The 25617-nt window shown below is 47.5% G+C and overlaps 1 protein-coding gene across 1 annotated transcript in view; it reads right to left on the bottom strand.

Moving 5' to 3' along the window:
- The window catches only part of SLX9 (SLX9 ribosome biogenesis factor), a 155049-nt gene extending 131323 nt beyond the window's left edge, over positions 1-23726 (bottom strand). The window contains exons 1-2 of the mRNA XM_073551576.1: positions 23418-23726; positions 22124-22232 (exon numbers count right to left, since the gene is read on the bottom strand). Coding sequence (XP_073407677.1) covers positions 22124-22232; positions 23418-23576 — 268 coding nt within the window. The 5' untranslated portion in view covers positions 23577-23726. The remainder of the gene's footprint in view (positions 1-22123; positions 22233-23417) is intronic.
- Between the last annotated feature and the right edge of the window lie 1891 nt (positions 23727-25617).

The raw sequence follows: 25617 nt of genomic DNA, 5'->3' as shown, positions 1-25617 counted from the left end.
CTACAGAATGCGATTTTTTTTTTTTTTTTTTTATATATGTATTTCTTTTCGGGTGTGAGGAGCCATTTCCCTTTACCAGAGCCTTTGTACTACTAGTAATGTGGAAGCCCCCTATATTTCCATTAACAAATGAAGAACCCGAGTGGGGACTTGCCATTTTTTTGTGGACTGAGTTGAGGCTTTTATTGGTAACATTTTACATAATGTGTGGGATCACATTTATCCTGCGCTGAGTACTAACTGTGGGGTTTCCATCTACCGTAAATCTTCAAGTGACATGATTCAGATGAAACCTCCAAGGGATCCATTCACTATAAAAAGAAAGCAGAGTTACTCTGGACTCTGCCTGGCCTCTGTTTAGCGGTGTCCTTTTCACAAGTGCACTAAACTCTGGTTGACCATGCTTTTATGCACGCCTAAAAAGACAAGACACCGCCAGATCATAGGCTAAACAACGTCCACAGTGCCTCCATCTGCCTTGTTATATGGAATCTTCCACCGGGGTTCAGACTTAATCACATATTTCAGAGATTTACACTGAAACCCGAGGACAAGCACTCAGTGAAGAGCGCAGGATAAATGTGAGCCAGCCTTACTGCCATCTTTGGGAGACAAAATGGAAAAAAAAAAAAAAAAAAAAAAAGAAAGAAAAAAAAAATCAGTAGTAGGTTAAGAATTGATTTTATTAAGGACATCTGCAAGGAGTTTGTATGAGTTTGCGTGATTGCGTGCGTTTCCTCCGGGTACTCCGGTTAGCCTCCCACATTCCAAAGATAGCGATGAAAATGTGTGCAAACTGTAAAGCGCTGTGGAAAATGTTAGCGCTATATAAAAAATAGGTATTAGACCTACCGGTAATGATGTTTCCAGGAGTCCATCCTGACAGCACTATGGAGGACGTCCTCCTCCTCCTTACAGGGACAGGAAAGCACACGAGAGGTTAAAAGGCCATGTCCCACCCCCTTTCCCTCAGTGATTTGACAAGTACCACAAGGTGGATGATGCTAGTAACGGTTTAATGAAACAATCATATTACAGCATATGACATAACATAATACAACATAGTATAACATAACAGGGAGGGAACTACCCGTGCTGTCAGGATGGACTCCTGGAAACATCATTACCGGTAGGTCTAATACCTATTTTCCAGGACGTCCACCTGACAGCACTATGGAGAGTACCAAAGCACCTCCTCAGGGTGGGATTACTGCTTGGAGAACTTTTCTCCCAAATGCGGTTTGTTGGCCAGCTAACACATCTAGTTTGTAGTGTTTGCAGAATGTATTAAGACTAGCCCAGGTTGCCGCTCGACAAATTTGATCAACTGACGCCCCCGCCCGCTCGGCCCATGAGGCCGATACCGCCCTTGTAGAGTGGGCTTTTAAGGAATCAGGCGGGCTGGCGCCTTCAGCCTGGTAGGCGTCCGAGATTACTGAGGTAATCCAACGCGCTATGGACGCCTTAGAGGCCTTCTTCCCTTTATTCCTACCTCCAAAGAGAACGAACAGGTTCGGGTCGACACGCCAACTATTGGTGGCCTCTAGGTATTCTATAACTGCGCGCCTCACGTCTAGCGAGTGGAGCCGCCGCTCCTTCTCATTTCGGGGATTATCGCAGAAAGAGGGTAACACTACCTCCTGGTTCAGATTTCTTGTAGAGGCTACCTTCGGGGTAAATGCCGGGTCTAACCTTAGGATTATACTATCCTCTCTTATCTGGAGGTATGGATCCTTAGTGGATAGGGCCTGGATCTCCCCTATTCTTTTGGCCGTGGTAATGGCTACTAGAAAGGCCGTTTTACGAGTGAGAGCAGGGATGGCTATCTTCTCACTAAGGGCGAAAGTGTCCCAGCAGAGGAACCGAAGTACCAGGCCCAGGTCCCATGGCGGGGTGAGCTGCCTAATCGTGGGGCGCAGGCGCTGTGTGGCTTTTATAAACCTTATCACCCAGGGATGTGCAGCTAACTGATAATCGAAGAAGGCGCTCAAAGCTGAAACCTGGACTTTTAGAGTGCTGGGCTTGAGGCCTTTATTAAAACCTGCCTGCAGGAACCCTAGTATGTTAGGGAGATCAGGGGTACCTGCCACGAGCTCGGACCTGCCACCCTCCAGACAGAATCTCTTCCATATCTTCCGATAAATTGCCGACATCACCGGCTTCCTGCTGGCCTGTAGGGTGGATATGACCTGCTCCGACAATCCTTTTGCCTTCAGGATGTCCCTCTCAGGATCCAAGCCGATAAATGGAGTCTTGCTGGGTCCGGGTGGTGGATCGGGCCCTGGTGGATGATGTTCTCCCACAAGGGCAGCTCGACTGGATCTTCTACTGCCAAGGCTCCCAGAAGGGAAAACCAGCTTCTCCTCGGCCAGTATGGCACTATCAATATCACTCTTGCGTGGTCCTCGCGTATCTTTCTGAGCACTGCCGGTATGAGGGCCAGTGGTGGGAACGCATAAGAGAGGGATTCTCCCCAAGTCTGACTCAGGGCGTCTACACCCTCTGGATGGTCCATCGGATTTAGGGAGTAGAATCTGGGAACCTTCGAGTTCTTCCGGCTTGCGAAGAGATCTATACTGGGGTTCCCTCAGCGCTGACAAAGCTGGTCGAAGATCTCTACGTTCAATTCCCACTCTGTCGGGTGGATCTGTTGTCTGCTCAGGTAGTCTGCCACTTCGTTTTGGGAACCCTCTAGATGTACAGCGGTCACGGATCGAACTGTCCGTTCTGCCCACGTGAATATCTTTTCCGCCAGTGCCTGTAGTGGCTGATGTCTGGTTCCTCCTTGGTGTTTCAGGAATGCCACTGTCGTTGTATTGTCGGATAAAATGCGGACATGACGACTCTTTAGTACCGACCGGTTTCTCCGCAACGCTTCCCAGACCGCGAAGAGTTCCTTGAAATTGGAGGATCTGGCCTTGATGCTTGCTGGCCACTTCCCCTGGAAGATCTTCCCTTCTATGTGGGCTCCCCATCCCCACGCACTTGCGTCTGTGGTGACTACCACGTATGGAGAGGTTGTCCAATGCACGCCCACCTGAAGATTCCTGGCCTGTAACCACCAGCGAAGGGACTCCTTTACTCGTCCTGAGAGCCTTAGGGGTTTGTCTAGCGACGCCTGACTCCTGTCCCACCTCGCGAGAATCTCTCTTTGCAACAACCGCGAGTGGAATTGGGCCCAACGGACACACTGGATGCAGGCCGTCATGAGGCCCAGGACCTCCATTGCTTCCCTTATGGAGCATTGACGCCTCAACAGGCCTCTGGTTCTGGCCTGAATGGACTTCTGCTTCTGCTCTGGTAGCCAGGATATTCTGTCGGCTGAGTCTAGGAGGACTCCCAGGAATACCTTTCTGGTGTCTGGTGTGAGGTCCGACTTCTCCCAGTTGATCACCCAGCCCAGGAACTCCATCACAGTAGTTGTTCGGATCCTGTCTCGGATGAGCGCTTCTTTGGATCTTGCCACCAGTAAGAAGTCGTCCAGGTACGGCACAATCACAATACCCTGATCTCTCAGGTAGGCCACCACCTCTACCACCAGCTTTGTAAAGATCCTGGGAGCTGAGGCCAGCCCGAATGGAAGACCCTGGAACTGGAAATGGCAGGTCCGGGCTGGTGAACTGATCGCGAACCTTAGTAGGCCTTGGGATGAGGGATGAATAGGAACCTGATAGTATGCCTTTTTTAGGTCTAGGGTGCACATAACTGCGTCCCTGTCTATCAGAGGAATTGCGGATCGGATTGATTCCATCCGGAACCTCCTGTATCTGACCCAAGCATTTAGTGGCTTCAGGTTTATGATGGTGCGGGCCTCGCCGGATTTCTTTGTGATTGCAAACAGGGAAGAGTAGTGCCCTTTCCCTCTTTCTGACGGTGAAAATGGTATTATGACCCCTGAGTCTAACATGTCCTGAAGATCCGACCACATTGCGGAGTCCTCCTGGACGACAGTGGGGGCAATATATCTGTCGGGGGGAGGAGAATAGAGCTCTATCCTGTAACCTTCTCTGATGGTTCTGAGGACCCACTGATTGTTGGTGACTCGTGACCAGTTTGCTGCAAAGTGGCGAAGTCTCCCCCCAATGCCTATGGCGTCATTGTCTCCTCGATCTAGATGTCGATGCAAATGGGGGACCTCTGTTCCTCCCACTTTGGCTGAAGGAGCCTTTGTAGGAGCTTCTATTAGACCTCGCCCGGCCCCTAAACTCTGACTGTCCTCTGAAGAAGGAGCCTCTCCGAAAGGACTGGGACCGCCTGGGCTTTTCTTCCGGGAATCCCTTATTCTTATCGGACACCAGCTCAAGGATATTATCCAGGGCTGGACCAAACACCCTCAGACCCGAGAAAGGGATGGCACATAACTTGGCCTTAGAAGGGTTATCCCCCGACCAGGATCTAAGCCAGACTGCTCTCCGGGCCGCATTAGAGAGGGAGCTGTTTCTGGCCGCAAACCTAACTGATTCCGCCGACGTATCCGACAGGAACGCCGTGGCTGATTTCAAGAGAGGAAGAGATGCTAGTATCTCTGACCTCGGGGTCTTGTTGGTTAGGTGTTCCTCCAACTGCCCCAACCACAGGAACATAGACCTGGCCACCGAGGTGGCTGCTATGTTGGCTCTAATCAGGGCCGCCGACGTCTCCCATGCTCTTTTTAACAAGACGTCCGCCTTTCTATCCATCGGGTCTCGAAGACCGGATGAGTCCTCGGCTGGGATAGCCGACTTCTTAGTAACCTTGGCGACCGGGACGTCGATCTTAGGGACTTCTTCCCACGCCCGAGTTTCCTCGGGATCGAAGGGCAGTCTATTTTTAAAGTTTCGGGAGAGTGTCAACCGACGCTCTGCTTCTTTCCACTCCTCCCGGATCATTGCTTTGATGTGCTCGCTCACAGGGAACACCACCTGTTTGCGGGACACCAGTCCTCCAAACATTAAGTCCTGTCTGGACTGTGGCTTAGGGACTTCTTCCATCTGCATGGTATTTCTGACCGTGTGTACCAGCTCGTCCGTATCCTCCAGTCTGAATAGGTACTTTCTGTTCTGCTCCTGACTATCCCCCAGGATCTCGCCTTCTTCCTCCTGATCTGAGTCCCGGAAATCGGATTCCTCGCTAGGGCTCGCCTCTGATACTGGGACTGGTTCCCACCTCGGACGCTTGCGACCTGGCCCAGGGCTGGGGGATCGACGCCGGGATGTAGAGGCCTGAATCTCTTCCCTTATCAGCGACCTCATTTCGGAAAGTAGAGATGGCTGTTCCTCGCCTATGACCCTGGAGGTACAGGGACCGCATAGGGTCTTGCTATAGGTGTCTGGCAGCTTTACTCTGCACACCGGACATCTGACTGATTTGGCGGTGGCTTTCGCCGGGTCCTTCCCCGAGGGGGACTCAGCCGGGGTTCCCTTTTCCTGATAACATAAGGGGCACCTCATCAGATCTGGGCTGTGGGGACGGGTGGGGAGGGTGGTCTGCGCTATGCGCACTTACCCCTCCACCAGATGCAGTGTTGCCTTCCATCCCCTGGCGTCCGATGCAGTCACACAGCCTGGAACAACCTGTGACGACTCTGGAGAACGCTTTGGTCCAGGAGCGCGCGCGCCCTGGATTTGAAACCGGCGTCTGACGTCACCGGATGTGACGCTGGTAAGCCGCGCCTCCACTTCCTGCCGGGCATCTGCGTGCGACCGCGCTCGGCGCGTGCAGGGAGCCATTCCTGCTATGGCGCTCCGGCCTCCACTGCCCAGCCGTCGGCGTCGTCCTGCGGGTACTCGGCCCGCCGCGGCCGATTGCGCCCACTTCTGTCGGTGCCCGCACGGCCAGCCGCCTGCGGGGAGCCGACCCGTCCTGGAGCCGAGAGCCCCCCCACCGGGAGGAACGGCTCCCTCCAGGAGCGCCGTCCTGCTCCTGGCCTTTGGAGCCGAGGGACTCCCCACCGGGAAGTTTCGGCCCCAGGACCTCTTGACAGGGGAAGGATTGGACCGGCCGCACGATCCCCTGGGTCCCTCCGGTAAGCTCTCGCGTGTCCCTCCGTGCAGGGACAGGAAAAACACTGAGGGAAAGGGGGTGGGACATGGCCTTTTAACCTCTCGTGTGCTTTCCTGTCCCTGTAAGGAGGAGGAGGACGTCCTCCATAGTGCTGTCAGGTGGACGTCCTGGAAATAAAGATTATTATTTTATTTTTTTATGCCGTTCTTCGTGCGGTAAAGGAGATTAGGCGACTTTATTCTTCAGGTCGGTGCGATTACAGTGATAGCAGATTTATATCGGGTTTATGTTTAGCTGCTGTCATACTAAAAGACGCTTTTTATTGCAAAAAATAGTTTTTGCATCACCAGGTTTTGAGTTATAATTTTCCATATTTCTGCGGACAGAGTCATGTTAAGGATTGTTTTTTTTGGAGTAAGAGTTGACATTTTTATTGTTACCACTTTCGGGCACATGACACTCTTTGATTGCTTTCTATTATGATTTTTGGGAGGCAGAATGAACAAAAAAAAGCAATTCAGGAATTGTTTTATTAGTTTTTTTTTTATACCAACATTCCGCATGTGGTAAAATTGATAAGGCTTGGTACGATTACAGCGACCACACATTTATATATTTTTTTTGTGTTTTGGTGCCTTTACACGATAAAAACTATTTTATAGGAAAATTTTTTTACATCATTTTATTCTCAGAGCTATAACTTATTTTTTCCACTGATGGAGCTCTATGGCAGCTTGTTTTTTGAGGGACAAGATGACATTTTCAGAGACACCACTTTTATTTACATTTGTTTTTTGTACTGCGTATTAGTCCACTTTTTGTTCGGCGATATGATGATAAAGCATCGGTTTTTGCCCCCCTTTTTTTTTTTTTTTTTTTTTTTAACGGTGTTCAATGAAGGGGTTAACTAGTGGGACAGTTTTATTGCTTGGGTCTTTGTTCTGGAGCCCGTGATACCAAATGTGTATTTTTCTTTTGCTAGCTCTTATGACCCGGATGTCGTCACGACATCAGGTCACCATGTCTACGATCGAGCCCCTGTAATGATGTTGCGGGCTGCCAATTGGTCAGCAGAGTGTGCCCTCTGCCTGCTTTCTAAATGCCGTGATCGATATCGATTGCTTCATTATTGTACACGTCCATGGGATTCATCTGACACTGCAACTCTGCTTTATTCAAGTGAGTGACCTGCAATACCAAGCAAAGCACATAGAAAAGTAGGGCACTGTGTTAAGGAGGCAATTCTCACATACTATCAGATGAAAACCGGCAGCCAGCCTGCAGCACTAAATGTATCCCTCCCCATAATGGGGAGAATTCACAGCTGTAATCTGCAGGAAGCAAATCTATAAATGACCGATTCTTGGCATTCAAGCCCCCTTCACACATAGTGAGATCGCTAGCGATATTGCTTAAGCGTCACCGATTTTGTGACGCGCTAGCGATCTCGCTACATGTGACACTTACCTCCGACCCGGCTCCCCGCTGGATATCACTGATCGTGCGAGATCGTCCTGGTCCATTTGTCGTCATCGACTTACTGCTGGCACCGACGAGCGACTCCATGGACGCGGGCAGAAGACGTCACCCTCGCTGCGTGTGACAGGTAAATGACGACCCCCGACCACTGCTGCATCGCTGGCGAGATCTGCCTGTTTGGCAGCTCACTAGCGACCATTTAGCGATGCACCAGCGATCCTGACCGGGTCGTATCGTTGTCGGGATCGCTGGTGCATCGCTAAATGTAACGGGACCTTAAGAGATTCTAGTTCCAGAGGATGGGGTAATTAGACATACTTCAATCAATACACAGTTGATCCGAGATAACCAAAATAATACCGTTTACTATAGGAGAGGCTATATACAGGATTTCTTGCAAGCTTAGAAAGTTGACTTTACATTATCGTGTATAATTACACACCACTAAATGGCAGAGAGAAGCCGCCCTGCCGGAATGATTGGATGGTAAGTTTCCAAGCATACTACTGGAGATTAAATGATATTGCTGATGTGTCATTTGTACTAACATAAGTGGCACATCTGCACAGCTATAAAAAGAAAAAAAAACAGTACAAGAGCCGCAACTTTACATAGAAAGCCTTCAGTCACCAGATTCTCATAGACTCAGGCCGGGCATCAACGGCAGAAAGAACGGAGCTGTCACACAAGTGGGAAGTGACACATCGGTTCAGGAAGCGTACACTCACATTTATTTATAACAGCAGCGCATTTAACACTGAAACCGCACACGCACCCGGGAACAATATTTCACATGTGAGCACAAAGTAAAGCAGCTTTATATACACAGTGCTCCATATTTCCTGCATATATACAGTATATCACAAAAGTGAGTATGCCCCTAAGTGAAAATGGTCAAACTGTGCACAAAGTGTCAATATTTTGTGTGGCCGCCATTAATTTTCAAGCATTGCCTTAACTCTCTTGGGCATGGAGGCCACTAGAGTTTCACATGATGACATCACGGAGTTGGTGGACGTTGGAGAGACCTTGCGATCCTCCACTTTCTGTTTGACGATGCCCCACAAGTGCTCAAAGGGGTTTTGACATGCAAGGCCTATTCAGCACCTTTCCCCTCAGTTTCTTTAGTGGTCGTCTTGGAGGTGTGCTTGGGTCATTATCATGTTGGAATATGGCCCTGCGGCCCAGTTTCCTAAGGGAGGGGATCACGCTGTGTTTCATTATGTCACAATACATGTTGGCATTCATGGTTCTCTCAATGAACTTTATCTCCCCACAGTCGGCAGCACTCATGCAGCCCCAAACCATGACACTCCCACCACATTTGACTGTAGGCAAGACACGTCTTTGTGCTCCGCACCTGGCTGACGCCACACACGCTTGACTCCATCAGCACAAAATACGATTATCTTGGTCTTAGACCACAGGACATGGTTCCAGTAAGCCATGTCCTTAGTCTGCTTGTCTTCAGCAAACTGTTTGCGGGCTCTCTTCTGCATCATCTTTAGACGAGGCTTCCTTCAGGACGACAGCCATGCAAACCAATGTGATGCAGTGTGCGACGTATGGTCTGAGCACTGACAGGCTGACCTACCCTTCACCCACCCCTTCCACCTCTGTAGCAAGGCTGTTAGCACTCACTTCTTTTCTGAAAAGACAACCCCTGGATAGGACGCTGAGCACCCGCACTAAACTCCATTGTTCGGCCATAGCGAGGCCAGCTCTGAGTGGAACCTGTCTTGTTAAACAGCTCTATGTTCTTGGCCACCATACTATAGCTCGGTTTCAGGGTGCTGGCAATCATCTCACTGACTAGGCCACATTTTTGTACAAAAATTCTTTTTTCAGCTTCTCAGAGCGTTCTTTGCCATGAGGTGCCGTGTTGAGCTTACAATGACCATTATGAGAGAGTTTAAGAGCGATGACACCAAATTTAACACACCTGCTCCCCATTCACACCTGAGATCTTGTAACACCAATGAGTCACATGACACCGGGGAGGGAACACAGCTAATTGGACATAATTTGACCATTTTCACTTAGGGTTTACTCACTTCTGTTGCTAGCGGTTTAGACATTAATGGCTGTGTGTCGAGTTATTTAGCGGGAACCCCACATTTACACTGTTATACAAGCAGTATACGGACTACTTTACATTGTATCAAAGTGTTATATCTTCAGTGTTGTCACATGAAAAGATAGAATACGATATTTACAAAATGTGACAGGTGTACTCACTTTTATGATACACTGTACATATTCCCAAAAGGGAACCCGTCAGTGGATTCATTCTGCCTGAACCACGGGCACGATTAGACCCTGGCTGCATTATTGCAGCCATGTTTACCTCAGAAACACAGCGGGATTTCAAAGAAAACACAATTTTGAAAACTTCACTGGGGGCTATACATTTCAGATGACCAGTCCAAGAGGCTGGTCCCCAGCTCCCCCACACACACAAGGAGAGGATTGACACTCTACGGACGCAGGACCGGGAGAAACCCCGGGGAATCTGCCTCGGATTAATCATCTTATAATGCAGAGCTCTGCTCCAGATCATGGGGGTATGTGACCAGACCCATCCAGTTGCCTCCTCCATTGGTTAAGTTCACACAGAGTTTTTCAAGTGGATAAAGAGGGGAAACCTCTCCAAATCCACCTGCAGATCTCAAACTCCTCAAAAACGTAGAGATTCTGCTGTTTCCTCTAACAAAAAAAAAACCTCTGCAAAAAGACTGTGTGCACACAGCCATTGAATAAAGTGTGCATACACTAGTTTCTAATGCAATCTGCATGGTTTTTCAATGCGCTGATGAACAGGTTTGGCCACATGTCTCTCTAGCAGTGACCATGTTCTGGACCAAAGCGCTGCATTGTAAGGGGACAGCATTTCTGAAAAGTGGAGCTCAGCTCTACATCGGCATCACCGCTGCGCACAGTGATTGGCTGCAGCAGTCATATCCACCGTAGCCGTAAAGTAATCGCTGCAGCAAGCGGTCACATTACACATTTTATAGTAGGATAAAAATACTCCTTTAAATATTTTTAAGGCGGATTTGCTTCTAAGGAGAAGTCCATAATTTGCAGAAATGAAAAACATGCCGTATATAATGTTAGGCGCTCAGGATGGAGGGGGACATTACCATGATTTATAACAAGGCTTCCACACAGTTTGGCAACATGAAAAGTGAAATGAAACTGTACTTCTCTTGAAACAAGAAATCTGCACTCAGAAAACATAACTGAAGACTGCATGATGGGAACCATCAAAAATTAAAGGGTTTGCCTCACCTTATACTTAATGGATGACATTACAAAGTGGTATTAAAAACAACAACGTTGCAATTTACGTCTTATTAGACGCTTGCTTCATTCTGAAGAACAGAGGGATTTTTCATTCTCGTTGCCAAGGCCACCACCTACCTCAGAGGCGGCCAATTTCCTAGACAAGGAGCGCCAGCAGCCAGCAAGTACTGCTTTGAAGCTGGCAGGATTGCTGGAGCTGGCGGGCCTCAGTGCCCCAATGCATTTCCCATGGGAATTAAAGAGTGATGGGAGCGGGAGAGTATACAATTTGGGCTCAGCCATGATGCCAACTTGAAGGGCCAATTCACAGGCCTGCACTGCCCCAGCAGGCATAAAGCTGGGAGGAAGAAGAGCAGTACCTACTGAAGATATTAGAAATATGAGAAAAACACTTTAAAACAGCAACAGCCAGGGACACTCCAGAAGGCGAAACCGCAAGGAGGCAGCAGGAGTGGATGGCACTCTGGAAGGCGAAACCACAGGCAGCAGGAGTGTGAGTGCAACCCTGAAAAGCCAATCCACAGGCAGTCATGAAGGATACTCGTGAAGGTACTCAGGAAGGTGGAACCACTGGGACTCCAATGGGTGTCACAATGAAAAGGGGGCAGCACTGGATGGCACTCTGGAAGGTTAAAATCACAGGCAGAAGGGGAAAGAACTGTGGACCACACAGCTCCATCCAGAGCAGCGCTCTACTCTGGCAATCAAAACGGGCGGCAGCACGCTCTTCTAGCAAACGCGCATAGCGTGGCACATGTCGGCAAGAGGAAGGCAGGATTTTCCTCGCCATTTCTAAGCTCTTGGTCAATGTCTCAAGCGTAATAAAACTCATAGCCAGTTAATGACGCCTGAATAAAAAAAATAAAACAATTTGCTCAATAGGTACTTAATTTACACAGCGTCAATTGTGTGCAGCCCGGGTAATGCATATTCCCATATGAAAAATGCACACGCATCATGTTCTCAAGCAAAAGAAAGGGGGCAGACCTCGAAAAGTGAATGAGTTTAACGTGGAATTTCAACTGCTGTCTGAACAGTGGTTGCTGAGGAGATTAGAATGTATGGACACTACTGATGTCTTTGACGGAGTGAATATACAGTGGGGAAAATAAGCATTTGATACACTGCCGATTTTTTTCCCCACCTACAAAGGATGGAGAGGTCTGTAATTTTTATTGTAAGTACACTTCACCTGTGAGAGACAGAAATTAAAAATAAAAAAAAAGAAAATGGAAGAAATGCAAGATGACTGTCAATCTTTTCTTGGTCTGGGGCTTCATGCAAGATCTCGCCTCGTGGGGTAAGGACGATTCTGAGAAAGATCAGGAATCAGCCCAGAAGTACATGGGAGGACCTGGGACCACAGTCTCAAATATTACCATTAGTAACACTCAACGCGGTCATGGATTAAAATCCTGCAGGGCACGCAAGGTCCACCTGCTCACTACAGTACATGTCCACAACCCATCTGAAGTTCACCAGTGACCATCTGGATAATCCAGAGGAGGCTTGGGAGAAGGTCATGTGGTCAGATGAGATCATAATAGACCATTTTGATATCAACTCCACACACTGTGTTTGAAGGATGAAGAAGCATGACTACAAACCCAGGAACATGATCCCAACTGTGAAGCATGGTGGGGGAAACATCATACATTGGGGTGCTTCTCTGCAAAGGGGACAAGACAACTGCACCGTACTGAAGGGAGGATGGATGGGATCATGTATCGCAAGATTTTGACCAACAACCTCCTTCCCTCAGTAAGAGCATTGAAGATGTGTCATGGCGTGGTCTTCCAGCATGACAATGATCCGACACAAACAGCCAGGGCAATTAAGGAATGGCTCCGTAAGAAGCATTTCAAGGTCCTGGAGTGGCCTAGCCAGTCTCCAGACCTGAACCCAATAGAAAATCGTTGGATGGAGCTGAAACTCAATATTGCCCAGCGACAACCCCAAAACCTGGTAGACCTGGAGGTGATCTGTATGGAGGAGTGGGCCAAAATCCCTACTGCAGTGTGTGCAAACTTGGTGAAAAACTACAGGAAACGTCTGACCTCCGTAACTGCAAACAAAGGTTTCTGCACCAAATATTAAGTTCTGATTTTCTATAGCATTAAATACTTATTTCATGTAATAAAATGCAAAGTAATTATGTAAAAATACAAAATTATTTCCTGGATTTTTTTAAGTTTGTCTCTCACAGGTGAAGTGTACCTACGATATAAATTACAGACCTCTCCATTCTTTGTAGGTGGGAAAACTTGCAGAATCGTCAGTGTGTAAAATTTTCTCATTGTGTATTGTAACTTTGAATTTCTATATATGGCAAAACACAGCTAATATTAAACGGCCTTCAGAAAACATGCTCTTTGTGCATTTGTAAGACTGCCATCAGTGAGGCTTACACAGGCGATACTGTGACCTCTAGCTAAAGCTTGTGAACAAAATCCAGGGGCAGTACTGGAACAGTGGAGGGCGAGTACAGTCATGGCCAAAAGTTTTGAGAATGACACAAATATTATATTTTCACATGATCTGCTGCCCTCTGGTTTTTATATGTGTTTGTCAGATGTTTTTATCACATACAGAAATATAATTGCAATCATATTATGAGTAGCAAAAGGTTATATTGACAGCTAGAATGAGTTAATGAAGCAAGTCAATATTTGCAGTGTTGACCCTTCTTCTTCAGGACCTCAGCAATTCTCCCTGGCATGCTCTCAATCAACTTCTGGATCAAATCCTGACTGATAGCAGTCCATTCTTGCAAAATCAATGCTTTTATTTTGTCTGAATTTGAAGGGTTTTGTTTGTCCACCCGTCTCTTGATGATTGACCACAAGTTCTCAATGGGATTAAGATCTGGGGAGTTTCCAGGCCATGGTCCCAAAATCTCTTATGTTTTGTTCCCTGAGCCATTTAGTTATCACCTTTGCTTTATGGCAAGGTGCTCCATCATGTTGAAAAAGGCATTGTTGATCGCCAAACTGCTCTTGGACGGTTGGGAGAAGTTGCTCTTGGAGGACATTCTGGTACCATTCTTTATTCATGGCTGTGTTTTTAGGCAAGATTGAGAGAGAGCCCATTCCCTTGGCTGAGAAGCAACCCCACACATGAATGGTTTCAGGATGCTTGACAGTTGGCATGAGACAAGACTGGTGGGAGCGCTCACCTGGTCTTCTCCGAATAAGCCGTTTTCCAGATGTCCCAAACAATCGAAAAGGAGATTCATCAGAGAAAATTACTTTACCCCAGTCCTCAGCAGTCCACTCCCTGTACCTCTTGCAGAATATCAGTCTGTCCATGATGTTTTTCCTGGAGAGAAGTGGCTTCTTTGCTGCCCTCCTTGAGACCAGGCCTTGCTCCAAGAGTCTCCTCCTCACAGTGCGTGCAGATGCACTCAAACCTGCCTGCTGCCATTCCTGAGCAAGCTCTGCACTGCTGGTAGCCCGATCCCGCAGCTGAAACACTTTTAAGAGACGGTCCTGGCGCTTGCTGGTCTTTCTTGGGCGCCCTGGAGCCTTTTTGGCAACAAGGGAACCTCTCTCCTTGAAGTTCTTGATGATGCGATAGATTGTTGACTGAGGTGCAATCTCTCTAGCTGCGATACTCTTCCCTGTTAGGCCATTTTTGTGCAGTGCAATGATGACTGCACGTGTTTCTTTAGAGATAACCATGGTTAACAGAAGAGAAACAATGATGCCAAGCACCAGCCTCCTTTTAATGTGTCCAGTGGTGTCATTCTTACTTAATCATGACAGATTGATCTCCAGCCCTGTCCTCATCAACACCCACACCTGTGTTAATGGAGCAATCACTGAAACGATGTTAGCTGATCCTTTTAAGGCAGGGCTGCAATGATGTTGAAATGTGTTTTGGGGGATAAAGTTCATTTTCTAGGCAAATATTGACTTTGCAAGTAATTGCTGTTAAGCTGATCACTCTTTATAACATTCTGGAGTATATGCAAATTGCCATTAGAAAAAAATGAAGCAGTAGACTTTGTAAAAATTAATATTTGTGTCATTCTCAAAACTTTTGGCCATGACTGTATAGCAAAAAAAAAAAAAAAAAAAAAAAAAAAAAAAAAAAAACACACATTAAAAAAATGCATGCAAAAGAGGGAATATTTTAAACAGCGTTTTACCGCCCACACTCTGGTTTTTGCAACAGGAAACTGCTGCAAACACTCAAAGTGGGTACATTGCACAATAAGGCTATCTACGAATGCTGGAAAACCAAAAGCTCCAAATTAGAGCTAATCCCGCATACAATTCAAACCAAAGGCATCTTCACCAATCTGTCAGAACGGGGAAAGGAGCTGACCATGGAAGAAGAAATTTACAACAGATCCCTGGTAAATTAATTTTCAGATGAGCATTAGAACTTGATATGCAGATACTCACCAACATTAGTATAGAACCCTTTAGCATTACTGATAAAGCAAAGCTTATCCTAAGTGTAGGTATTGTTTTGCAGCCAGATGACAGCACCAAATATAAGGTGCTGATCCAGCAGGCCTTACAAGCACACAAGAGGTCGACATGTGCAGACACTGAAATAACAGACCAAAGGCAGCTGCTGCCCTGCCATTCCTGTACTCGTTTAATATGAAAGGAATCTGCATGTGGTCACAGTGATTGTGGGAGCCACAACTGCGCAAACAAGGCATAAATATTGCTCATCTGTAGACTGCATGACATTTTTCTAAAGCTGAACCTGTGTCCTAACCCCATACAGATTAATCTACAAATATGAAAGTGTCCATACAAGTGTCCATCTACAAATATGAAAGTGTCCATTTTCTAAAGCTGAACCTGTGTCCTAACCCCATACAGATTAATCTACAAATATGAAAGTGTCCATACTACGGGATATCTCTGTATTTATACACTCCAGCAACCTTTCTTTCAGGAAAGTTGAACACTAGAATTATTGCAGGATATATGCCCGAGTTTATATTGAGTTGAACACTAGAATGAGAATTGGGTGTAATCGTCGAGCTCATACTATAAGCAATGTTGTCTACATTCTTTCACAAGTACGTGCACAGATACTTTTTACAGGCACCTTGATACCACAGATCGCACAAATAGAATCTGGGGCATATAGTTAGCTTTCCCATGTGGGTAATGATTTGAATGATGTTTATTATTATTGGTAATCTGACTGATGTTGGTACTAGTTTGGTGGTCAAAGTTGTCCATTTGTGCTCTGCACTTTACAGTATTAATTGCTTGATGTAATTATCCCGCTCATTAATATCTTCATGCTACATTGGTATATGGCAAATGGTATTTTGGTTGGCTAGGACCCAGTAGGGTTTATCAAGGTTAGAAGTCAGTGAACGGGGGTGCCAATTGTGCATTTAAGGTGCCAATCTACGTGGCAAGACATGGGGTTTGTTTTGGTGGTAATCTTTTATGCCTAAGATTGGTTAGATAATCATATTTTAAAGATTGATAATAAGCCGGATTACTTACCGGTAATGCTCTTTTAATGAGTCCACGACAGCACCCACTGGAGGTATCGGATCCGCCCATTTGGAACAGGAAACCCTACAGGAAAGATAAAAGGGGCGGTCCGCCTTTCCTCCTCAGTTTTACGTTTCAGAGTACCAGAAGGACCGCCAAGGATTAGGCAATGTTCTCTTATTTTAACATCTTTCTTATCCATTATTTGGTAATACTTTAACTATTGATATATTTAGGGGGGGAAGTGAACGGGTGCTGTCGTGGACTCATTAAAAGAGCATTACCGGTAAGTAATCCGGCTTTTTACTCTTCGCCACGACAGCACCCACTGGAGAGATTCCAGAGACCATCACCTGGGTGGGACCACCGTGCCAAGGATAGTCCTGCCAAAGTCCTGCCAAAGTTTAAGTCAGAGGTTGATGAAAGATCAAGTCTGTAGTGGTTATAGAAGGTAGAAGGGGATGACCAAACTGCCGCCTTACATATAGTTTCAATCGGAACATCTCCCTTTTCCGCCCAAGAGGTTGCCATTGCCCTGGTGGAATGCGCCCTGATGTTCCCTGGAGGATCTTCGTTTTTTGCGGAGTAGGCTAAACGAATGGCCTCTCTGATCCACCGGGAAATGGTGCTCTTCGTGACTCCATACCCCTTCTTACAGCCCTGAAATGAAACAAATAGGGCCCTACTCTGCCTCCAACTGTTGGACCTCTCAATACATTTTAGGACAGTTCTTTTGACGTCCAGAGTATGGAACCTCTGCTCTTCCGGAGTAGAGGGATTTTTATAGAAGGTTGGAAGGAGTATCTCCTGAGATCTATGGTATTTTGTTGCCACTTTTGGCAGGTAGGCAGGGTCTGGTTTTAATACCAATCTGTCTTGGTATTCTTGAAAAAAGGGTGGATCTATTGACAAGGCCTGAATATCACCCACTCTTCTAGCTGAGGTTAGTGATACTAAGAGGGCCATTTTAAGTGCTAATTTGAAGGGTATTGTGTCGATCGGCTCAAAGGGGTCTACCGTTACGGCGTCTAAGACCAGATTTAGATCCCATGTAGGGACGGAGGGTATGTGGATTGGAGTTATTCGTTCACATGCTGTAATAAAACGAGTTATCCATTTGTTGCCTGCTATATTATGGCCATATAGTGCTCCTAATGCCGATATTTGTACTTTCAGTGTATTTACTGCTAAGCCTAAGTCTTTCCCCTTCTGCAGAAATTCCAAGATTGGGATTATCGGAACTTCTGTTGTATGAGGTACTGTATGGAATTGAAGAAATTTTTTCCATATTCTAATGTAAATCTGGGTCGTGGACTGTTTTCTACTTTGTAGTAGTGTAGCAATTAAGGACTCCGAGAATCCTCTTGTCCTCAATAACTGCCTCTCAAATTCCACGCCGTCAAGTGCAAGCTGAGCACTTGAGGGTGGAAAAAGGGGCCTTGGGATAGTAGATTGGCAGTCGGAAGGACCCAAGGATCTGTTATCGACATAATCTGCAGCCACGAAAACCACGGTCTTTTTGGCCAGAACGGTGCTATTAAGATTATTCTTGCTTTGTTGTCTCTGATCTTCCGAATTACTTGAGGTAGGAGGATCAATGGAGGGAACGCATATGCTAGGTTGAAATTCCATGGAACTAGAAAGGCGTCCAGTATGTTTGGGTGATCTGACGGAGATAGGGAGGCAAAGGTTTTTATCTGCCTGTTCTCCCTTGTGGCAAAAAGATCCACCTCGGGTTGTCCCCATGCGGCTACTATGTCCCTGAAGACCTTCCGATTGAGGCACCACTCTCCTTGTCGTAGAGTGTGACGGCTTAGGAAGTCTGCCTTTTGATTGCTCTCGCCTCTTATATGAAGGGCCGAGAGGGACAAAAAATAGTTTTCTGCTAACTTTAAAATTTTTGCCGCTGAAGACATCAGAGTCTCTGATCGAGTTCCTCCTTGTCTGTTTATATATGCCACTGTGGTGGTATTGTCCGACAGGATCCTTACATGCTTCTGTTGGAGCTGTGGAAGGAAGTTGTATAGAGCATAGAACACTGCAGTCAGTTCTTTTAAATTAGATGAGTAATCACATTCCTCTTTACTCCACCTTCCCTGATAAAACCCATTCTCCATGTGGGCTCCCCAGCCCTGGGGACTGGCATCGGTGGTTACAATACAGGATGGAACTATAACCCATGGGACTCCTGAACATAAATGGTCATCGTCTAACCACCACTCTAGGGAAGTCAAGACTTCTTGTGACAGGGTTATTTTACTCTGTAAACGACCACTATGTCGCTTATCCTCCTGGAGGATCTGGTGTTGTAGTGTACGGACATGGTACTGGGCCCACCGGACTGCCGGGGTGCAAGAATTTAGTGATCCTAATAGTGACATTGCTCCTCTTAAGGATACACGTGGTTTCTCTATAGCTGCTTGTGTTTTTTGTTTTGTGAGGATGATTTTTACCTGGGGTAGTAGACACCTCTGGGTCAAGGAATCTAGTTGAAATCCTAGAAATGTCTGGAGAGATTGCGGATCGAGTCTGGACTTTTGGATATTGATGATCCAGCCAAGGCTCTGAAAAGAGGAGACTGCGTCAGTCACACGTTCAGTACATTGTTTGACTGAATTCCCAATTACTAGGAAGTCGTCTAGATATGGTACAATTAGTGTGTCCTTTTGGCGAAGGTAGGCCATCACTTCTGCCATCACCTTGGTAAATATTCTTGGTGCCGTGGAAAGCCCGAAGGGCATGGCCGCGTATTGGAAATGACGAATCCTGCCCTCGACTTCCACTGCGACTCTTAGGTATTTCTGGAATCTGTTGTGTATAGGGAGATGATAATAAGCATCTTTTAAATCAATCCCTGCCATTACGCAATTTGGGAAAAGAAGCTTTATAGTGGATCTAATCGATTCCATTTTGAACTTATAATTTTTTATAAATGAATTTAGCTTTTTTAAATTAATAATGGTTCTAAATGTACCGTCTGGTTTAGACACCAAAAACAGGGGAGAGTAAAAGCCTCTACCCTGTTGTTCCTCAGGGACGTCAACTAAAACTTTTTTAGCTAGCAGGACTCGAATCTCGTCTTCGAGAGCCTTTTGCTGAAGTGAGGAATTAAGGCGAGTTATAACAAAGAACTCATAGGGGATTCGAAGGAATTCAATCTTTATTCCTTCCTTGATTATATTCAAAATCCATGGGTTTAACGTAATTTGTTCCCATTTGGTAAAAAAAAAATTTTAATCTGCCCCCAACCGGTGGGTCTAAACTTCTAATTTTTTTCTCTCCTATATGTTGGCCCTCTGAAGATGGTACCCTTCTGCTTTTCGTCTTTCGTGGCCCATCTCGTTCTGTCCGATTGTCTTCTTCTCCCGAATGGCCGTCTTTTAAAGGTTTTCCTATAAAACGGAATGGGAGAATCACTGAAGGCCTTTTTCCTTTCTTTTGCCTTGGCGAGAATTTCGTCTAAGGCTTTTCCAAAGAGGAACTCACCCTCGCATGGGGTTGCACTAATTTTGGATTTTGATTGTGCATCCCCTTTCCAGCTTTTTATCCAAAGCGCGCGTCTGGCGTTATTCACCAGGGCTGCCGACCTTGCTGCAAGTCTTAGGGTGTCCGCTGAAGCGTCTGCCATAAAGGCAGCTGCCCCTCTTATCAACGGGATGGCTGCACGCAGTTTCTCCCTTGACACTCTTTGCTCAATCTGCTGGTCTAATTGATCTAGCCATACCAGCATTGACCTAGCAGTACATGTGCTGGCTATTGCGGGTTTGAATACCCCGGTGGTGGACTCCCAGGACCTTTTGAGCGAGGATTCAGCCTTTCGGTCTAATGGGTCTGCTAACAATCCTGCGTCCTCGACCGGGATCGAGGTTTGTTTGGAAGTGGAGGATATGACAGCGTCCACCTTTGGTATTTTAGACCATTTTAATAGATCTTCATCAGTGAACGGGTACTTCCGTTTTGAAGCGGATGGGAGAAAACCCCTCTGGTCGTGTTTTTCCCATTCCCTTTTGATGAGATCTTTAATTGCCGGTATTACTGGAAATGATCTCCTCTTTTTTTCTGCCAATCCCGCAAACATAATGTCCTGCGCGGTCTGGGCTCCCCTTTCCTCTTCACACCCCATAGTATTCCTAACCGCTTTTACCAGGTTATCTACGCTGTCCAGAGGAAAACATGCGCGTCCTTCCGCCTCCGAGGATGATGATGAAGACGTGGATGCGGAGCCTGAGTTTAACCCCTGTTCTTCCTCTGACTCTGAACTGACAATAACCTGTTTTCTATGCCTGGACTCTGCGGGAGTGCTGGCGCGGTTGATGGCTTGTATTTCCTCCCTAATTATGGCTCGGATATCCTGAGAAGATATCGTCGGCCCCTGCCTGGTCTCTTTCATGCATTGTTTGCAGAGTTTTTTGGGGTAGGAGTCAGGGAGAGGCTCTGAACATAATGCACATTCTTTATGTTTTGTTTTTCCTTTTTTCTTTGACTGAAACGGGAGGTCAAAGGTAAAGAGAGGGGGGAGGGGGGGGGGAGGAGAGGAGGTTAGCTTAATAGGTAGAGCATCTGCTTTGCACACTCACCCAGTGAAGCTTAATACCGGTTCAGATGGCTGAGACGGTTTGGATCGGGTTTCTGCTGCCTCGCTCCTGCGGGCGGTGTCCGTCCTGGCGCTGCGGTCCCTGGTGGAGTTGCCCCCAGCTGAATCCCCTGCTGGGGTTTGCGACTCTGCGGGGGACGACATGTTCCAATGTTGCAGCGCTGCAGCGCTGTTTTACCTGTATCGTTGCCCCGGAAGTCGCCCTGTCACAGGGCGCATGCGCCGCGTCATCGCCATCTTACCCCGGAAGTTCAACCATTACTTCCGGGGTATGGGAGCGTCGGGCGCCGGCCTGCTCCGGCGCCACCGCTATTAACACGCGGCTCGCGCGCACATGGCCTCACCATCCACGCTATACCCCCACCGATGGGAATGGGGGGGGGGGGGGAAATCTCCCGGATGCCAGACCGGCGCGCTCCCTGGTAAGACCGGGCGGCCCTCGCCGGACCCGGCCATTACCACTGTGCCACCAGACGAGGGGGGAGCCGTCAAACGGAGTCTCCCCCGACGCTGCCTCCGGACCGCAGCCCCTGCCGTTCCCGAAGAGACCGCACAGGCGGATGCATGGCCCAGGTAAGATCCTGCAGGATCCTGCTCCATTTGGAACAGGAAACCAAAACTGAGGAGGAAAGGCGGACCGCCCCTTTTATCTTTCCTGTAGGGTTTCCTGTTCCAAATGGGCGGATCCGATACCTCCAGTGGGTGCTGTCGTGGCGAAGAGTAAAAAGTTACTTTTCACGGTAGATGTTTTGCAGTGAATATTGACTGATTTCTGTACCTATAATCATACTGGCTGGGAATTTAATGCAAGAGAAACCAGCATACAGTACACATATAGACAATGTGAGTCAACGGAGTTTTATAACTTTGAAGCAAATTATTGTGTCATCGCTCTCTAAAATAAGGTAAAAAAAAAATGACATTCAGCTGCATTAGAGACAAACAGATGAACAAAGAGGGAAAAACCGGCAAAGATGGAGGGGTCTGAGAGCCACCACGTGCATGTCATCCTGCAGTTCACAGGAAGGCCAGGTACTAGCCTGGTGGTCCGACTGGGATCACAAGACAACTGTCCGTAACGAAAGCATTCAAAATGAATGGATGCAACATAGATGGGATGAAAGAAATGACACTTCCAGACTGCTAATAAAAGTGTTGTATCATTTCCTTACAAGTCCTGCACTTCAGCCATGTTGAAACCATCAGTGAGAAAGAGCAATGTAAGCAACACCCATGAACCCATCCAATGAGGACGAAGTGTTAAACATAGAAGATTATTAAATACCTTTTCCGGCAGGGACCAAACTTTTTGTTTCCACCTCTAACTTTTGAGTTAAATTTTCAGGCTCAATTGTAGTTGATGCAAAGATATTCGGGGACAATAATGCCCAGTCCTAAAAAAAAAAAAAGAAAAAAAGTTTTGCAGTTTTTACAATTTTTTTTAATTTTTTAATTATATTTTGTATTACTTCAAATAGATGAGTCTGATCCGACATAGAAGACACCCCTGCTATGCGTCTGGGTTTCTTAAGAGGTGGGGCAGTGTGCTCCTGAAGATTGACAGTTCAGACCACCAGTAAGGTCGTGCTGTTTGTCCAAACTCACCTAAGCTGCTAGCAAAAACAGCTGTGTGTCTGCAGCATGGGAGAAGCATTCATGGGAAATAAGCTGGCAAAATCAGACCATTGCTTGCAAACTGTAAAGCATAAAGCGTGCAAGCAATGAGCAATCCTTGCCTAGGTAACTGTCCACTCTGATACCGCATTGTGACCTGTAACCTTGACAATGAGCTGTACACAACAGAATTAAAAATTCTTTGAGAAAAGAGAGGATTTTTAATAAAGAAGTAAACTGCAGAGTTGCTTGTTTTTACAAGCACTTTGCAATTTTACCCATTAATGAAGATGAGACGACAAATCTTTTGAAATTTCAATGTGATTATGTAAGAATAAAGCAAAAGTTGCATTCTGTAAGCTTGGATCCTGGCACTCTCACACCACACAGTCACTATTGATTTAAATATGAGCTGTCAGCATAAGTCAAATACAAGGCAATTGGTAGAGGGTCATGACCGCATTATTTGAGGCAAAGGACCCTTTGGAGGAGTTTTCAGACTCCTGATAATATCTGGTTTGAAAATTAGGAAATAAAAATAAACTTGACAACATACCTGATTTTACCTCCAAGATAACATATCATCACGCTGGCCAGCATTTGGCTGATGAAGGTCATGTGGCATGGAACAGTTCTTTAAAGCACATTATTTTGCAGCAATAAAAAAAAAACAAATTGGCTGGGACTTACTTGACCAGGAGTCATGAAATATAAGCCACGTCTATGGTCTGATTATTCCCTTTCACCAGGGGCCTTTTCATTAACTTAATGGTAAGATCAGTGCTATATGCTGCGATTGTCTAAAGCTCAAAAGTGACATTAACGGCAGCTATGCCCAGAAGGTGATCAGAAGATAAGAGTGGGCACCTTCCAGCCGCTGCCCTCTGACCAACACGGGGGACTCTCCCTGCTGCCATTTCTGGGAGTAACAATAGCATCACTACAGCCATGATGAGTCTTCTCACCTTTCCGCCCACCGGTTTGCTCCAGGACAGCGGTACAGAGAGTTCCGGGGCATCGGGAATCTTGTAGTCTGCTGCAACGGGGGCATTTTCTCCGGTGGAATTAACTCTCACAGCCGCCACGTGCAGCTTCTGCCGAACACGTTTTATTTTCCCTACCATACTTTCTACTTCCGGAAGTGAGTGTCCGCGTCACCACGGCAACGTCCGTGCGGGATATAGTTCCCTCAGGAGAAGGAGCACAAGCGTTCCGTTCCGTCCGTTCCGGGGCGCAGCCGTTCCCCGTGCGGGCACACTCACTCACTGCCGCTGCAGTAGTCTCCATTGATGGCTTGCTCGGGCTCCGCTCATATCATCCTTAATTGGTGACCGAGCTAAAGCTAAATTCATATGTTTCCATAATATTACAATTATCTATGGAAAAGCCATAAAGATAAAGGGGTTATTCCATAAAAAGATTATACACTATGTGATAAGGACAAATAAGGCCAGTTTCACACTTCAGTTTTTTCTGTCAGTCTAAATCCGCCAAAATAGCGGAAAACGGATCGGCAGGCGGACTGACAGAAACGGGGGACAGCGGATCGGCGGATGTACGGATCCGCCGATGGTAAAAATTTAAAGGAACCGCGGCAGGAAAAAATAAAAAAAATAATACCGGTCATCTCGCGGGATGGGGCTGGAGATCGCGCGATGAGAGATGTGGTGCTGGACATCGTGCGATGAGAGATGTGGAAGATCGCGCGATGAGAGATGTGGGGCTGGAGATCGCGCAATGTGGCTGGAGATCGCGCGATGAGAGATGTGGGGCTGGAGATCGTGCGATGAGAGATGTGGTGCTGGAGATCGTGCGATGAGAGATGTGGTGCTGGAGATCGTGCGATGAGAGATGTGGGGCTGGAGATCGCGCGATGAGAGATGTGGGGCTGGAGATCGTGCGATGAGAGATGTGGTGCTGGAGATCGTGCGATGAGAGATGTGGCGCTGGAGATCGCGCGATGAGAGATGTGGCGCTGGAGATCGCGCGATGAGAGATGTGGTGCTGGAGATCGCGCGATGAGAGATGTGGTGCGATCGCGCGATGAGAGATGTGGGGCTGGAGATCGCGCGATGAGAGATGTGGGGCTGGAGATCGCGCGATGAGAGATGTGGGGCTGGAGATCGTGCGATGAGAGATGTGGTGCTGGAGATCGCGCGATGAGAGATGTGGTGCTGGAGATCGCGCGATGAGAGATGTGGTGCTGGAGATCGCGCGATGAGAGATGTGGTGCGATCGCGCGATGAGAGATGTGGGGCTGGAGATCGCGCGATGAGAGATGTGGGGCTGGAGATCGCGCGATGAGAGATGTGGTGCTGGAGATCGCGCGATGAGAGATGTGGTGCTGGAGATCGCGCGATGAGAGATGTGGTGCTGGAGATCGCGCGATGAGAGATGTGGTGCTGGAGATCGCGCGATGAGAGATGTGGTGCTGGAGATCGCGCGATGAGAGATGTGGTGCTGGAGATCGCGCGATGAGAGATGTGGGGCTGGAGATCGTGCGATGAGAGATGTGGGGCTGGAGATCGCGCGATGAGAGATTTGGGGCTGGAGATCGCGCGATGAGAGATTTGGGGCTGGAGATCGCGCGATGAGAGATGTGGGGCTGGAGATCGCGCAATGTGGCTGGAGATCGCGCAATGAGAGATGTGGGGCTGGAGATCGCGCAATGAGAGATGTGGGGCTGGAGATCGCGCGATGAGAGATGTGGGGCTGGAGATCGCGCGATGAGAGATGTGGGGCTGGAGATCGTGCGATGAGAGATGTGGTGCTGGAGATCGCGCGATGAGAGATGTGGTGCTGGAGATCGCGCGATGAGAGATGTGGTGCTGGAGATCGCGCGATGAGAGATGTGGTGCGATCGCGCGATGAGAGATGTGGGGCTGGAGATCGCGCGATGAGAGATGTGGGGCTGGAGATCGCACGATGAGAGATGTGGTGCTGGAGATCGCGCGATGAGAGATGTGGTGCTGGAGATCGCGCGATGAGAGATGTGGTGCTGGAGATCGCGCGATGAGAGATGTGGTGCTGGAGATCGCGCGATGAGAGATGTGGTGCTGGAGATCGCGCGATGAGAGATGTGGTGCTGGAGATCGCGCGATGAGAGATGTGGGGCTGGAGATCGTGCGATGAGAGATGTGGGGCTGGAGATCGCGCGATGAGAGA

The sequence above is a fragment of the Dendrobates tinctorius genome, unplaced genomic scaffold (assembly GCF_039654945.1).
Source record: "Dendrobates tinctorius isolate UK_male_01 unplaced genomic scaffold, ASM3965494v1 ptg000177l, whole genome shotgun sequence".
Taxonomy (NCBI): domain Eukaryota; kingdom Metazoa; phylum Chordata; class Amphibia; order Anura; family Dendrobatidae; genus Dendrobates; species Dendrobates tinctorius.
The sequence above is the reverse complement of the archived record's forward strand: the minus strand, read 5'-3'. Positions and strand labels throughout refer to the sequence as shown.